The sequence below is a fragment of the Myxocyprinus asiaticus genome, chromosome 6 (assembly GCF_019703515.2).
Source record: "Myxocyprinus asiaticus isolate MX2 ecotype Aquarium Trade chromosome 6, UBuf_Myxa_2, whole genome shotgun sequence".
NCBI lineage: Eukaryota > Metazoa > Chordata > Actinopteri > Cypriniformes > Catostomidae > Myxocyprinus > Myxocyprinus asiaticus.
This window is the reverse complement of record NC_059349.1, coordinates 11347497-11365125: the sequence shown is the minus strand read 5'-3', so window position 1 is coordinate 11365125 and position 17629 is coordinate 11347497. Positions and strand designations below refer to the sequence as shown.

The 17629-nt window shown below is 37.1% G+C and overlaps 1 protein-coding gene across 1 annotated transcript; it reads left to right on the top strand.

Moving 5' to 3' along the window:
- Positions 1–187: 187 nt before the first annotated feature.
- Positions 188–17626, top strand: LOC127441997 (ubiquitin carboxyl-terminal hydrolase 14-like). The gene is made up of 16 exons (XM_051699622.1): positions 188–355; positions 1369–1514; positions 1604–1636; positions 4087–4191; positions 4330–4433; positions 4539–4597; positions 8207–8337; positions 8497–8577; positions 9292–9374; positions 10931–11045; positions 11140–11205; positions 11299–11391; positions 11472–11600; positions 11702–11762; positions 12076–12183; positions 16822–17626. Exons 1-16 carry the CDS (start codon positions 340–342, stop codon positions 16959–16961), a joined length of 1470 nt encoding a protein of 489 aa, XP_051555582.1. The 5' UTR covers positions 188–339; the 3' UTR covers positions 16962–17626.
- Positions 17627–17629: the final 3 nt, after the last annotated feature.

Below are 17629 nucleotides of genomic sequence, written 5' to 3'. Positions count from 1 at the left end.
TCGTTTCCCTTGAGTGACAAACTTTTGAATCCGATTTTTCTAATCTTATTATGTTGAAGGCGTTTTTCTTAATATTCATTAGCCAAGCCTTCGCAATTGGCCGGTAAGCGGGCAACGTCAATATTACGTAGTTAATATTCATGACCCAAGTCTTCGTCATATTCCTCACCAGGTTTACATGATCGCTGGCCGAGCGCATCGATTCTTTCAGCATGCAGTTGCAGCGTCATTGTGGGCCACTGTTTGAATGAAGTTAGGAGACAGACAAATCTTCCGCATCACGACTCACACCCGGCCTTCGCAACTGCCGAGCTTTAAAAAAGACAAGCGAACAGAACGATGCCCGTGTTTACAGGTTTGTCCACTGTGTACCTAAATCATAGTTTAAAAGTTAAGAGATGTGAGAGAAGAGGCAACGCATTTAGCACGAGACATTAGCTTCAGGCCTCAATGGCTAATATCTGTTAATAAAAAATAAATAAAAAAAAAACACGGAAAAGCAACAAGACACGGAGAAAACTTTCTGTCATGTCGTGCTCTTGGGGAGACGTGTTCATTTTGTATGTGAGCTTACACTGAATGTTAAAATGTCAGAATTGAGCATCAGTGATGCGGCATGTTAGCTCACCGGCTAAGCAGCACATAGTGTATTAAACTGGCTTTAAAATGTTTTATAGCTGTTGTTAATCAACAAACAATGTTTACTTAATCAAACCTGTGGACATTAGTCTTTAACTGAACATATATATATATATATATATATATATATATATATATATACAAACTTCACTTATCATTGTGTGCATTAGGATGAGCAGTTTAGCCTGTCATGCTCATGCATGTACAAAAAATGAAATAAATTCATCCATTTAAATTAATTTAAGGCCAGCTTGCTTAGTTTAACGAGTAGTTGTCTATATAACCTGCTTGTGTGAATCTAAATTTGATGCATCGCAGATTGTAGTTTGCATGCTACATGGATAATCTAAGTAGATCTCAGGCTATTTATTGGCTTGAACTGTCAGAGCTATATTTCATTTGGTCTTACACATAAAAGCTGATAATGCATTATCGTCTTTTGTGACCAAAAGCAGTCTCTCATGTGGTTAGCCTGTCTTGTGTGTAGTCTGTGTACAGTACATGGTGTGATTTGATGTGTTTTAGCTGGAGAGAAAAAGTTTTGTGTTGATGGAGTTTTAAACACTCTTGACATAATTTCTGTTGCGTGAAAACACACTGAGTGAAAGTTTCTGCCTCTGTACAAAGTGTATCAATATATAACGTTTTCTGTGGCTAAACAGCTCCTGTAACATTCTTTGCATATTTTGTATGGCACTGATTAGTTTTGCTGTGTCACTGATGTTTTAGTGAATGTGAAGTGGGGAAAGGAGAAGTTTGACGCGGTGGAGCTAAACACAGAGGAGCCGCCCATGGTGTTTAAAGCCCAGCTCTTCGCTCTGACAGGAGTTCAGCCAGAGAGACAGAAAGTCATGGTGAAAGGAGGAACGCTGAAGGTAACGGCTGTGATAAGTCATTGAGAGCTTACTATTTGTTGTCCGGAAAGTTATTGTGATTGTGTGACTTGTTTGTCTTCGTTTACCAGGATGACGAGTGGGGAAATATCAAGCTGAAGAACGTAAGTATGGCTTAATGATTTTCTGGAAATTGTGTGAGTATGATCAATGAAGTTTGACAACTGTCAGATCTTTGCATTTCCTTCAGCATATTCAAGAGGATCAGTTCAAGAGTTCTTCTGTATTTTTTTGCACTGCTCTCTGGAACACTTGATTCTGCATTTTGCGGTTAAAAATGTAAGGGATAGTTAGGTTGGGGTCTTGTATCACCCCGAAGGGGTTTTTTATCCAACAATCACCAGATGACTGTAGATTATCCTGTTTATTACACAGATACTTACCAAATAAATGGACATGAAATATTGATTTGTCTCCAGAAACAGCTGAATTCAACTTCCGGTTTGCATTGGCGTTTATATTAAGAAATTTACTGACGGACTGCTCATTATCCTGCTTATTAATCATAATCATTTTATTTATATAGCACCTTTTAATGATTAAGCATGAAGTGCTTCACAAAACATAAAATAAAAAACACACAGTAAAACACAACTCATTCACTTAGTAATAAAAGCAAGTCTATACAATGAGTTTCTAAATGAGACTTAAAAAAAGACACAGATTCAGCAGATCTTATGTCCCAGGACAGGCTGTTCCATAAATGTGGGGCCTTCACTACAAATGTTCTATCACCTTTTGTTTTGTATCTGCATCTTGGAACAGCCAGCAGTTCACGACAAGAAGATCTAAAGTCTAACTGTTTCATAAGGTCTTAAAAGTTCTGCTAAATATTCAGGTGCCAACCCATGTAATGTCTTATATGTAGTTAATAAAATCTTAAAATCAACCCTAAAATGAATTGGTAACCAATGCAAAAAAGCTAAAAGTGGAATAATATGATTAAAAGACCTTGTCCGTGTTAAAAGCCTTAACTGCAGCAATTTGCACTGATTGTAGTCGTGCTAAAGTGCATTGATTTAACACTGAAAAAAGGGCATTACAGTAATCAAGGGGAGACTAAATAAAAGCAAGTATGAGCTTCTCTGTATCCTTGAAACTCAAGACATTTCTCACCTAGGAAATGTTCCTTAACTGATAAAAACGAGTGATCTAACTTCCGGACGTGATATTCAAAATTTAAATTAGTATCCAAATAGACTCCCAAATTTTTCACCACCTGCTTGATATTTGGGACCACTTGATTAAGTGACTCAATCTGATTATAACAACCTCTCTTTTATCAGTGTTTAACTGAAGAAAATTGCATGCCATCTAATTTTTAATATCTACTATACATGCTTGAAGAACATATAAATTAGTCCGATCATTGGGATTCAGTGACAAATAAATTGCAGGTCATCTGCGTAGCAATGAAAATTAATGTTATATTTTCAAAATCACTGAACCAAGCGCTAACATATCGAGAAAACAAAATTGGCCCTAACAAGGATCCTTGCGGAATACCACAATGTATTGTTGAAGAGGAGGACTTCTCATCTCCGACAGACACTACACATTTCATAGTCATCAAGTAGAAAACAAACCAGTCTTAAAAGCCACCCCAGATAATCCCACCCATCTCTTCAGTGTTTCGATTAAAACTGAATTATCAACTGTATCAAATGCTGAAGTTAAATCAAGCAACACTAAAATGGAGCACTCTCCAGCATCCTCCACCATCAGTAAGTTTTTGGTCACCCTAAGAAGGGCAGTTTCTATACTGTCTATTATAAACTGAATTAAATTGGCATGAAATAAGGATCGGAGTTGAAATTGCATTATTATGTGAGAAGAGATCGCAAAGTCTCCAGAAATGGCTGAAGTCCACCTTCAGTTTGCATTGGAGTTATGTAAGGTTTTTATATTTTCGCAAAAATATAATCTGACTTCTCATCATCATTCTGCTTATTACAAGACTACCTGCAAAATAAATAAATAAATAGTCATGAAAAATTTGAGTTGCAGTTATTTTATTAAGTAGCTTGTAGAGATCGCACAGTGATACGAGAATTAGGAAAGATGCTCGTCATACCATATGACTGGTGAAATATCAATTTATCCCTGGATTCATGGTCATTTTTCAAAAACATCAGACTGCTGAATGCCGCAATTGACAATCAGAAACAAGTATTCCAGAGAGCCTTGTAATAAGTAACCTAAGGGTTAATGTACAGTCATCCGGTTATCTCAAAATAGTTTGTTTCTTCGATCACTCCGCTCGTTCATCTCGCATACTAAAACAATTTATACTCAAATCAATATTTCATGTCCATTTATTTATTAATTTTTAGTAGCTATGCAATAAGTGGAATAATGTACAGTCAGCCAGCCATTGCAAAATAAACCCCTTCAGCCTGATACAATTTTCCATTAATTACTTTCTGACTGTACATTATCCCTTACATCACACTTTATTGAACAGTTTATGATAAGGCTTTCGATCTAAAGTGGTTTATCCTTTAGTACGCCTTCAATTTTGAGTTTTCTTAAGTTAATTGGATCTTCTATGTAGGGGATGACCCTTCTGATGATGGGTTCTGCTGATGCCCTGCCTGAAGAGCCTGCTGTACGACCCATGTTTGTAGAGGACATGACAGAGGAGCAGCTCGCATCTGCTGTGAGTGTTCAGCCTAGTATGAGATTCAGATCTTGGATCAGGAGTTACAGGGAATGGAACAAGTCTTCACATGTTTAACCTTCAAATTAAATTCCAAGAACGTTGTGAAAACATTTCTCTAATTAATATCATGTTCAGATGGCGTTGCCATGTGGATTGACAAATCTGGGCAACACGTGCTACATGAATGCAACAGTGCAGTGTCTGCACTCTGTGCCTGAGCTCAAAAATGCTCTCAGGAGGTACGTTTTAATCATACCCTTCATGTCACGCTCTGTTTTATATTACATTCAAAGTTGGTTTTGCTGTAACTATGTGTTTTTGTGGTGCTTTGCCTCCACCTGTAGGTATTCTGGTGCCTTGAGGTCTTCTGGAGCTAACGCACCCTCCCAGTACATCACAGCAGGTGATGTGATTTCATTTTTTGCAGCCACACTGAAAAATTTTACAAAATTGTTTTTAGTCATTCATATGCATGATACAATCCATCTGATAATGGGTCAATAATGTGATGTTCTTTGTCTGGATTTTTTATAAAGTTTTCAAAAAAACATTCAAATGCAGTTAACACAAAACAATTATTTTACAACTCTACTATGATGAACATGTTTTCAAAGTCATTTTGATAATTTGTTTTTCTGTGGCTTGAAGTAAAAAATGTCTTGGTGGTATAACTGTGCGGATTATCGGCCGATATTAGCCTTTCACAGATATATCGGTATCGGCTTATATTTTACCGATATGCGCCGATGTGAAAACTTTTTTCAGAACATATAATGCAGAAAACATTGCTTTGGTGTCATTACATATTTTGTCCAGCAGAGAGCGCTCCGACTCCATTGTTTACAGAGTTGAGCTGACGGTGGCTCTGCAGACGGAGATAAACGTTGTAGATTTGAGCGATCTCTTCTCCTTAAATTGCTAACTACTTTGTGAAATACATACTGGAAAGTTAATAAAAAATGACCCCACTGTTTTATATAACTAATATAACGTTAACCCTGTCCCTGACAACCATGTCACTCATGTTTATCACATCTGTTTGCTGTTAGCCAGCTATAGTTTGTCAGTGCTTTCAGTAATGTAGCAGATTGAAAGGTAAACATCAGAGTATCATTTGCAGCTCAACAGACAACGGTGCGGTGGTGGATTGTGTCTGTTGAGTGTTGATTTCACACTATGCTGTTACCTAGTTGGTGAGACGCAATGCTGGAAAGTAAATAAAGTCCATCTTTTACTGTCCATGGCAACGAGCTTACAGCTAACTAGCTAACCACGTAGCTATTTTTATTGCTTGTCAGCTGAGTGGAAGCTAATGTGTAAACATGTATTCACCAAACTGTTTTGTTCAGGATTCGCAGTTTGGTACCCCCTTCAACTGAACAATTCCAGTCATTGCATTTATAAAATGTAATATTTAAAAGTCTGGTTTTCCAGACATTAAAATAGGATATGTAATCAAAGTAGATTTAATAAATAGTATATTTGCCCTGTGTAAATAATATAGGAACTGTATCTAAAATAAATGAGGGGTGATAAATACTAATACAACAGGTTGGAAAAATGGACATTTATTCATTTTAATATCCTTTATATATATATATATATATATATATATATATATATATATATATATATATATATATATATATATATATATATATATATATATATATTTTGAATGTGTTGAAACTTGACACTGGGTGATGCACCCTAAAAACAGCACCGTTAGATCGGTTTCATGCTGAAGAGCTGCTTAAAAGTAAATGTTTTTTTTTTTTTCTCTCTCGTAAATGTAAATGAGTGTAAATGCCAACATCATATATGTTGAAAGGACTGAAGCCTGTCATGCAAAACATGAGCTCATTGATGTCATTAAGTGAGTCTGCTTTTTTTTTATTCCATCAGTTATTCCTGGTTGGAGGCTGCCGTATATATATATTTAGTTTATACGTAGGGTTACGTCCTGCATAAATGTAATGGTGCAATGCTCAAATATTTAATAGTGCGTAAATTGTGACTTATTGCCCATTTACGCCACAACTAGGCTAAGTTGTAATGTAGGTATAGCTGGTGCAACTGGCCCCTGATGTTTATTTAGCTATTTATTTTATTTTAATTTATTCCTTATTTTAATGGTCAGCATTTGACTGATACTAAACAGTACTGATGTTTATTTAGCTGTATTTTATTTTAATTTATTCTTTATTTTGATGATCAGCAATTGACTGATACTAAACATACAGTACTGATGTTTATTTATCTATTGTATTTTAATTTATTTTTTATTTAAATGGTCAGCATTTGACTGATATTAAACATATAGTACTGATGTTTATTTAGGTATTTTTTGTATTTTAATTTATTCTTTATTTAAATGGTCAGCATTTGACTGATACTAAACAGTACTGATGTTTATTTAGGTATTTATTGTATTTTTATTCTTTATTTAAATGGTCAGCAATCGACTTATATTAAACATACAGTACTGATTTTTATTTTATTTATTCTTTATTTAAATGGTCAGAAATTGACTTATGCTAAACATACAGCACTGATGTTAATTAAGCTATTTATTTTGATTTATTCTTTATTTTAATGGTCAGCAATTGACTTATACTAAACATACAGTACTGATGTTTATTTAGCTATTTAATTTAAAATATTAATAAATTTTTTTTAAATTAATGATTAAGGGCCGAAACATACTCTACGCAAGTACGTGAATGCAGACGCGTGTTGCAATGCAAGCTCGATTTTATGGCACCTACACACTAGGGAAAGCTCTGACGGAGTGTTTGATGCGTGGGACTGCGAAAGTTCCGTTTGAGTTTGTCCGCCATTTTTTTCGATTTCACAGCGCAACTAGTCCTGCCTCTCTGAGATTCCCATTGGTCAGCGGATGTGTACACCATGATGGATCTTCACTATTGGAAACCCTTGCGTTTTCCCTCTCCGTCCTTCCATCGCACCATCCCCTTCGAACGCTGCAAATGCATTGATTTCGCTGACGCAGCGTTAAATCTAGTGTAGGCGCCCTTACGCATCATTGCATTCTGAAATGTGTCAGACCACAATACATAATGCAACTACGTGTTGTATTCTCAACGCTATAGCGAGATTAGTGTGAACTGTCCACTTCTACTGTGAGTTTTTTCTTTTAACTCGACTACTGTCATGGTGGAGCAACAGTTTGAAGAGAACATTGCTGAGCAAGTAGTTAAAGTCAAGCAACTTACCTGAATAATAACACATCCAGTTTAATGGCACAGAAGTTTGAAGGTAACTCTATCTCGCCCACTCGAGTAATGAGGTTTGTTCCCGCCACAGTAACGCAAGAACGCACGTTCAACCGAACCACGTGTTGGCAATGCAGTGACCAAGCGCATGCATCTACGTTCACGCACTTGCATAGAGTATGTTTCACCATATGATGTGTACACCCATGTATTCAATCTGCAAGGAAAATATTTTCATTCCTTTTTCTTTTAATAATGTTTTTATTTGTCAACTTTTATTGGAACTTTTCTCTCAAGAAGTTTGTTACCATTATGGCTGTAACTGTTCAATGAAGGTTTTTATGAAAAAAATAATAATCTACAGGGTGAAAAAAAAAAACATTGCTTTGTTGTCGGACAAATTTTGCTCCAATGTGAATAGGAATGCATTGCTTTGATTTTCACAAAATTCACGGTGAACAATAGTGATAGACCGATATATCATTTTGCGATTATTGGCAGCAGCCGGTAACCATGATTGCTTGGCTGATTAACACAAGTGTAAACCTTACCTTGTGTCAGTTCTGATTTGCTGTTTTTAAATCGTATTATGTTTATCGGCATTTATATCGGCCATCCTGCTTTCTAAATCTTGGTATCAGAATCAGTTATTAAAAAAAACATATCCGTCAATCACTAATGAACAACTCTCTGTATGAATAGGCCTTTATGGTTTGTGACATGAGTACTTCTAACAGCATGTAGCACGTATTTGATAAAATGAATTTTCTCTTCAGCTCTGCGTGATTTGTATGAGTCCATGGACAAGACCTCCTCAAGCATTCCACCCATCATTCTGCTGCAGTTCCTGCACATGGCCTTCCCACAGTTTGCAGAGAAAGGAGACCAGGGCCAGTACCTCCAACAGGTCAGAAGATAAACTAATATAAACAGATATAGTCTGCTCTGTCACATGCATATTGATTCTCTGTAGGAATAATGAACTTGTAGGTTGCATAATCTTGGCTGAATCCATTTATTCTGGGTATTTTTAGCTGAAATAAAAAACATTTTCCCATTTACCCAGGATGCCAACGAGTGCTGGGTCCAGATGATGCGAGTTCTTCAGCAGAAATTAGAACCTCTAGAACCAGAAACCCCAATGGAGGTCAGGCTACTTTATTATCTATTCCAGTGACTTTGTTACTGAAACTAACAGATATTTTAATCAGTTCTTTTAACATGGTTTTAAATGTTTTGTGTATTGTAACCCTTGTGCTGTGAAACTCTTGAGATTCATCCTAATCCCCTCAATAAAAGCAAATGAGCCCTTTTGAGACTTTCTGCAGAGCAAGGGTTACCATGCAGAGATAATACCAGTTTGTTTTATGAAAATTGTATACTTTTTTCTTTTTCTTTTTTTCTTTTTTTGTGATCAGTATTTTTATTGTATTTTGAGACAGAGCATATAGATCACAAATCATATGAACTATTTACAGAAAGATGCCCAAGAGTTGCCCAATTTACCAGAAAGAAGATAAAATAAATAATAAAATAAGTAAATAAGACTCGAGACCTAATTCGGTGTAAAAACACCTACACCTTAACCATTTCTGCCCAACTTTTTACAGTCTTGCTCTTTGCTCTGTTGGCAGTGGTGTCCTCCAACAAGGCAATGTATCTAAAGTATGCCAGCCAAAGGGAAGATGTGGAAGTGGATGGTTCCATCCAAAGCTTTAAAATAGTCTTTCTTTGATTTCTTTCTAAGGTCCTTCTTTGATGGGTTTTTAACTGGAGTGTGGAGTCATCCAATAATAGGAAAAGCAATGGGTCCTTTGATATCTCCACGTTTACTTTTTGTGTGTCTTTTATTGAATTGTAGACTGACAGTGAAAGTGGAGCAGCTGCCTCTACAAAAAAGAAGAACTTCATCGATCAGTATTTTGGTGTTGAATTTGAGACTACGTATCCTTTTAACCTCTTTGATTGTCGCTGTTGTATGAATAGGATCTATATCAGGATTGCTTTCTCAATCAATACTCTCAGTCTTATGTGTGCTGTGGTTGCTTTCACTTTAATGGACTGCACAGCACTCAGTTTGCTTCTCAGGCCTTAAGGCTGATTTATACTTCTGTTTGGAGCTACGCCACAGCCTCTATGCAGTGGTTTGCATTTATAGTTCTGCATTGGTGCGTATGCGTGTACACAGCCAAAATCCTAGTGTATTGAGAGAAAATGCCTTCATTTCAGAAATTACTGCACATTTCATAAGTAAACAAAGGCAATGTAATTTATGGATTCAAAAGTATTTTTTTATTTTTTTTACGAATCCCAGTTGCCTCCGCGTCTGAGACAGTCAGCCCACGCATCTTATCACGTAGCTTGTTGAGCGCGTTGCCACGGAGACATAGCACGTGTGGAGGCTTCATGCCATCCACCGCGGCATCCACGCACAACTCACCACGCGCCCCACCAAGAGTGGCGACCAACATTATAGCGATCACAAGGAGGTTACCTCGTGTGACTCTACCCTCCCTAGCAACTGGGCCAAATTGGTTGCTTAGGAGACCTGGCTGGAGTCACTCAGCACACCCTGGGATTCGAACTAGCGAACTCCAGGGGTGGTAGCCAGCGTATTTTACCACTGAGCTACCCAGGCCCCGCGATTCAAAAGTATTTATTAAATTATTGTAGCATTAAATACGAGTTCATCAAAGTATTTGCAAATGTTGAGATTTAGGTACATATTATTATGCACGTCTGCCATGCAGAGAGAAAATAAATCGGGAATATGCTGTATGCATGCTCTTGAGTCGCTTAAGTAGTAATAAATGCATGTCTTTGCATACTTTGTCCATGCTGAAAAAAACCCCCAAATCACATTATTTAACTCTTTGCTTGACTAACACAAAATGGGTACTTTTAACTTCATGAAATAAAAACAGCAAATGCTTCTGATTAAAACGAGCCAAAATACAAAGTGATGTGAAGCGTAGATCTTAAAATAATTTTACAAAGCCGCCTCAGATACATTTGAAATCATCCTGGGTGAGAGTCTCTGGTTACATATCAGCTCTGTTGTGGTCTGCGTAGATATGACATATAGTTAAATTTTTAGAGAGGTGCACGTCAGGATACGCTGTAGGTTCGAGAAGTACATTTAATCTAGTAAATTGTATTGTCAAGATTATATTGAAATTATAATGTACATTTTTTTGTATTCATCTGACAAATTATTTATTGAATATTGATTGAGAGACTACATGGAATATTTGTACGTTTAAAATTCTTTTGTCACACCATAGGATCATTTAAAATGAATAAGTGTAGGCAAAAAGGTGATAACATTACAAACTTATAAGAAATGGTGACCAGTTACAGGAACTACAATGTACACTTTCCCTTATACATTCATTTAAATTTGAACCTAATATTGTGTTGAAGTCCATGAACCCATTATGGGTCAACTACTCCACACGCGCTATGTAATCTGTTAAGGTCCTTAACCTGTATGTGATCAGTATGAAGTGTACTGAGTCAGAAGAAGAAGATCCAACCAAAGGCACAGAGAGCCAACTGCAGCTCAGCTGCTTCATCAACCAGGAAGTCAAATATCTCGCCACTGGACTCCGACTGGTGAGTGTAGATCAGATCATTCACTCCACACAGGAAGTGCTACCTACCAGTGATCACAGTCTCTGTTAACCTTTAACTTTTCCTCCCATTCAAGAGGCTACAGGAGGACATCACAAAGTTATCTCCTTCCTTACAAAGAAATGCCCTCTATATCAAATCAGTAAGCTTTTTTTTTTTTTTTTTTTTTCAAGAATGTTTTATCAAAATATGTAAATAACAAATAACAGTCACTCTTTATATTTCTCTATTTAAGTCCAAAATCAGCCGTCTCCCGGCATACCTGACGGTTCAGATGGTCCGCTTCTACTACAAAGAAAAAGAGTCTGTGAATGCCAAAGTCCTTAAGGTAGGTCTTTTACTCTGTGGCGAGTCATGTCTACTGTATGTGTTATTCATTATGTCATTATATAATTTTGCTGTGTTTAGGATGTTAAATTTCCTCTAATGCTGGATGTCTATGAGTTGTGCACTGCTGAACTTCAAGAGAAGATGGTTTCCGTGAGGTCAAAGTTCAAGGAGGTGGAGGACAAGAAACTGGAGCAGCAGCAGATGAAAGTAAGGGCCCTTTGGTGTCAGAGTAAAAACATCACGTTTAGAAAAGCTGTTTATAAAATAGCAATTTTAATTTGCCTGATATTTTATTTCTCATTAAACAGGTGAATCAGAAGGTTGTGGCATCTAAAGAAACTAAATATGAACCTTTCTGTTTTCCTGATGGTAAGTACTCGGTGCTAAACGTCCTTAAATAGATAAACCCGTATGACTTTCTTTAATGTAGCACACTAAAAGAGATGTTAGGTACCATGTTAGCCCCAGTCACCTTTCTCTTTAATTGCATCTTTTTATCCATAAAATTAAAGTGAGTGGCGACTGAGACTAATGTTGTACCTAATATCTCCTTTTATGCTCGAGTAAATGATGGCAGATCTTTATTACTGAGTGAACCATCATTTTAAGGCAAGATTGTTTTCCACTTTAAAATTTACTCTGCAAGTGGGTTTGCATGCTGATATCTTTTTGTTCTCTTTAGACTTGGGCTCAAACAATAGCGGTTACTATGATCTGCAGGCGGTTCTGACACACCAGGGGCGATCCAGTTCATCTGGCCACTATGTTGCTTGGGTTAAAAGGAAAGAAGGTGAATAATTGGTGATATTTTGCTCTCCAATTCAAAAGTAATGTTGATGGGCCTTGTTCATGAAACAAGAGCAAAATAATTTTCCTTGTCCATTTTTGTGAAACTATTCTTGTTTAAATTGTTGAATTAATTTGATGCAATATATGCATCTACCCATAAACTGTTTGCAAACGTTTGCCAGCGACATACTCTAGGGTTAATATTTGCTTTCAGCGGGGCCTGGGTAGCTCAGTGGTAAAAGATGCTGGAGTTCGCTAGTTCGAATCCCAGGGTGTGCTGAGTGACTCCAGCCAGGCCTCCTAAGCAATCAAATTGGTCCGGTTGCTAGGGAGGGTAGAGTCACATAGGGTGACCTCCTTGTGGTCACAATAATGTGGTTCGTTCTCGGTGGGGCGCGTGGTGAGTTGAGCGTGGTTGCCGCAGTGGATGGCGTGAAGCCTCCACACGTGCTGTCTCCGTGGCAACGCGCTCGACAAGCCACGTGATAAGATGGGTTGACAGTCTCAGACGCGGAGGCAACTGGGATTCGTCCTCCGCCACCCAGACTGAGGCGAGTCACTATGCGACCACGAGGACTTAAAAGAACATTGGGCATTCCAAATTGGGAGAAAAAGGGGAAAAAATATTTGCTTTCAATTGTAATTAAACCAGATGCGGGGTTACTCTGGCAGCTAGCTATTAATATGTCGAATTAATTTTAAAGCTGAAGTATGTAAATTCTGCACCACTCGAGTCACTGGAATTGGAAAACAAACTGAAAATTGTTTTCAGTACAGCTTTCCAAATATGCCCCCTGTCTTTCGTTGATCGAACTGACCGATAGTCCCGCCCACAGCTCGCCCCATTGATGGATTCAGTGTTGTTGTGAAAGGCTAGATGGGTCTTTTAAAACAAACAGGAATTTTTGTAGCACTACAGTGTACAGTTTTCAAAAAAAAAAAAAAAACCTATGATTGGCGTGCTTATAATTCAGTAATTTAACACCCAAAAATTTACACTTCAGGTTTAACTAGCTTGCTCAGCAGGGTTGTCTTCAAACTGTTTAACCATGACAGTAGTTGACCTGAAAGAAAACTTACTAAAAAGACTGTTTACTCTCATGGCCGCTATAGTGCCCCTTGTGGCAACTTTGAAAATGCAGAACGTACTTGCATTACGTTATAAATTGCATTCTGAAACGTTTTACAGTGGCATGTGAAATCAAGCTTGCATAGCTAGAAGCATTTTTATTCATGTATTTGTGTAGAGTGGCTCTGCCTAGGGCTTCAACTAATGATTATTTTGATAATAGACTAATCTAACGATTATTAGAATGATTATACGACTATTCTGCGATTTATTGCAACGATTAATCATTAGCTCTTAACCGACTATTCAGCTTGTGCCTGACTTAAAACGTTGTGATAAATGTGCTTACTCACAATAAAGAGGACAAAATCATCTTTTAAAAATACCTCTAAATTACATTCGCTGAATTAAAGAAAAAAAAAAAAACTTTAATTTGGTAAAAAAACAAATCACTGCAAAACATCCTATTGTAATCAAGTGGTTTTGTCTTGTTTTCCATTTGAAATTGTCTAACAATCCTTAAAACAAGATATATGTTGCTTCTTAAGTAAATGTAAGTTATTTAGACTTGCTTTAACAGAATGTATCTTAAATATAAGTGTATTTTGTATATAAGTGTATTTTTTCAATTGGTTTTACTTCTGCGAGTGCAGTAAAGACCAAATATACTTATATTCAAGATCTATTCTACAAAAGCAAGTCTAAATATCTTACAAGCTGCTTCTCAGGTGAATGCATCTTTTTTTAAATGATTTTTAGATATTTTAAAATATTTGTATTTTTAATATTATATTCAACATTCTCAGATAACAATTTTTTCTTCTGCAGTATAGCTGCTAAAGTAAATGTACGTTGTTTTAAATGAGTTTTAGATATTTATATTGGAAAACAATCCAAAAAAACAAACAAATCAAAAACGTGTTTTGTTGCTGTGTTTAATGGGGCGAAGACTACCCTCTCTCACCTTTCTGTTCACTTTAATCCATCTTTAACTCACAAAAAAACAAACTCTCTCTTATTAATAAAGCTGCGTATTGCAAATTTTCTTCATGATAAGAAATGCACAGTGACACATATACTGTATTATAATTCAATAAGTCACGAGCCATCACGTTATAATCTAGCTGCATTAAGCGTGCGCGCTCGAAGGATGAGCGTCCCCGAGTGTGCATCAGCCGGGTGCAGTTACAATCTCTCCCCCTTAGATCGGGACATTCGTGCAACTCATAGAAGAGGAGCTGACCACACAGAGAAATGCCAGTTTCGGAGTTTGTAGTTATTTACATGATCTGCTTCCTTATTATTTGAACTTTAATTAAGCTATAACCAGGGTTGGAGAGTAACAGAATACATGTAACGGGGAATACGTATTTAAAATACAAAATATAAGTAACTGTATTCCATTGGTAATTAGAATACAGTTACATTCAAAAAGTATTTTGATTACTGAAGAGATTACTTTGCATTTTATTGTCATTTGTTTCATTTAATATTTAGTCCTTTCAGATGGAAAACATTTATACATATAAATGATCCAAAGTGCATTTGAACAGCAGTGAAACACTTTCTTATGATGTGTTACATTCATACGAGCAGACAGAGAAGTAAGTTTGAAGTAAGTTTGGAGCAAAAGAAATAGAAATAAACCTTGTGTAAATTGTCAGCTTTATGCTAAGCTAAAATGATATTTCTAGCTATTTTACATGCACATGTTACCAGGCACGATCATATTTTTTATCAAGAAAATTCACTTTAGATCATAATTTCTTTTTTTCTAGTAAGACCTTTGGGCAAAAGTCATATTCTTAATCATTTTTGTAAGATCGATCTGACAACACTGCATAAGATATTCAGGTTTTTCAGAGAATGTAGTTTTAACGTGTATTTTGTCTTACTGTACTGGCAGAGTTTTTATAGTCAAAACAATTGAAAATATCAAATCAAATCACTTTTATTGTCACACAACCATATACACAAGTGCAATGGTGTGTGAAATTCTTGGGTGAACAAACAAAACACTTCCATGTTGTGTCGGAGCTCGCAACGCAGCAGCCATACGCGGCGCCATCTTGAGCATCTATCTACCAGTACTGAAGAAGTAATCCAAAGTATTTAGAATACGTTACTGACCTTGAGTAAGCTAATGAAATGCATTACAAATTACATTTTACAGCATGTATTCTGTAGTCTGTAGTGGAATACTTTTCAAAAGTAACCCTCCCAACCCTGCATATAACGCATTAAATATAACTACATTTAAGATGTAACGCCAGGGTGTTACCTTGAAAGACGCTCGACACGCAAGTTTTGCTTCAGCAGAGCGGCAGCTCCAGCTCTACTTATTCCACAACGAGTGTGTGTCTGTATTTACTTATTTGGTATTATTCCCTCATACTTTGCGATCTACATCACCTGTAGCGGTTTGGAAAGTTTGGAGTGCATCTGGACTGTGAGCTGTGTAATTCTTCCTCTTCTCAATCAGGCGTGAGCTGCAGTGCTGTGCTCCCACGTCATCATTAGTTTCATATTATCTCATGTTACGTTAAACGAGATCAAACGAATATTTGACAATGAAAATTTGTGTCAACAATTTTTTTTCCCGATAATGTCGACTAAACGTTGCAGCCCTAGCTCTGTCCCAAATGGCGCACTTGATGTGGACTTGGGATAGCCGCCACGTGCATGTCCGTGAAATCCACGAGGCCATACGGTGTCCCATTTGGCATTCTTGGTTTCAGAAGGGTGAGTGCCCTAACGAGTGTACCCCCTTTGCAGCCACTATGTGCCCTCACTTCACCCCTCATGCGAGCTCCACAGCCGACGTCTACCCACCATTATATGTGGTGTTAAGTCCATTTAAGTGTCGATTCAGAGGAGGGCCTAGTGTGTAATTTGGGAAAGGGTCAGAATGTTTCTGGCCCTAAAGCTCCATCACATTCACCCTTGCACTGCAAAATGTTGCTGGTGAAGAAGGCGTGGCCAGATGTGAAGCGAAATGTGAAGCAGATGTAAAACCAGCATGTGCTATGAAGATCCGGCCCATAGTGATGCCCGATTCATTTCGACCTATAACGATCAACACCAAGGTACCCAACCAAACAACTCATTGAACAAACTGTAGTCTACCTCTATCCCCCCCCCCCCCCCCCCCCCATTTTTATTCATGACAAAAATAATATTGCACCTACACTGATCTCTAGCCTAATGTTTAAACAACAGACCACACACATTTGAGAATATAGAGCTGTTCAGCAGTGACGTCAATTTGTAAGCAAACCTGGAAGGCTAATTCGCCTTGGGTTCCCTCTGGATTTTCAAAATACACATTCGAGTTAAAGTGTGTAATTTATGTTGTACAAGGGTGAAAGTGACCAAGCCTTGTTATTTTTGTTTGCATGGTTGGATGGATAATTTCAGGTCATTATTGGTTGAAAACCAAGAAAAATGATTGTCAATCCTTTAAAATGAATGGATCCATCCAATCCATTTAAAAAAAAAAAAAAAACATTTTTACATTTCCATGGTCTTTAAAAGATTCTAGCTGATATTGATTAATTACTCTCTATACAGATGAATGGGTGAAGTTTGATGATGACAAAGTCAGTGTTGTAACCCCAGAGGACATCCTAAAGCTGTCTGGCGGTGGTGACTGGCATATAGCATACGTCCTTCTGTATGGCCCACGGCGTCTGGAAATACTTGAGGAGTGACAGCGGTTCACAGAAGAAACTTAAAGTATACATAATTGCCATTTCAAAGCACTGTCTGTATAGATGTGCAATAAATCCTGGTGTCTTTAAAAACCTGACCTTAATATTTTCTGAACTCTTAATGCATCAACACATGAGTGTGTTTCCCCCCTTTCCATGGATGATAGATTTGAAACAATTGCTGGATACCCCGATCCTTATTTGGACTTGGAGCAATTATTTTCTAAATGTTTTCTATATGCATTGGTTATTTTTTAAGCCTGTGTAAAGGTTTTCATGCTTGGTAGTAGACCGTATCCCACAGCAGTCATTTCTGGAGATGTAGATAATTGGTTCACGAAAGATATTCTTGGCCAAATTTTGGACATTTTACATCAAGATGAGGGTGTATGATATGGGGGGGTCTCCCACCCCAAATGTCAACAAGGATGTGTTGTGTGATGCTAGGCCTGGTTTGAATATCTATTGAAGGTGGATTTTGTTACTGAAGCATTTGAAGATGATGTGTCTTCATGCTCAAAACCCTCCTATCATCAAGCTACCATGCAACAAACGCCATTGTTATTTCTGTCCTGTAATACCCAAATACATTTATGTAAGAAGACTTAAATGCGTCTCTGTAATAAGTTATTGACTGCTGGCTTTTTATAAAAATGAAAATGATACTC

Bases quoted from the DNA above. Each gene is read 5' to 3' on its own strand.
- LOC127441997 (XM_051699622.1), top strand. The intron at 11,206-11,298 runs GTAAGCTTTTTT...TCTCTATTTAAG, and splicing joins ATGCCCTCTATATCAAATCA to TCCAAAATCAGCCGTCTCCC. The intron at 12,184-16,821 runs GTGAATAATTGG...CTCTCTATACAG, and splicing joins TTGGGTTAAAAGGAAAGAAG to ATGAATGGGTGAAGTTTGAT.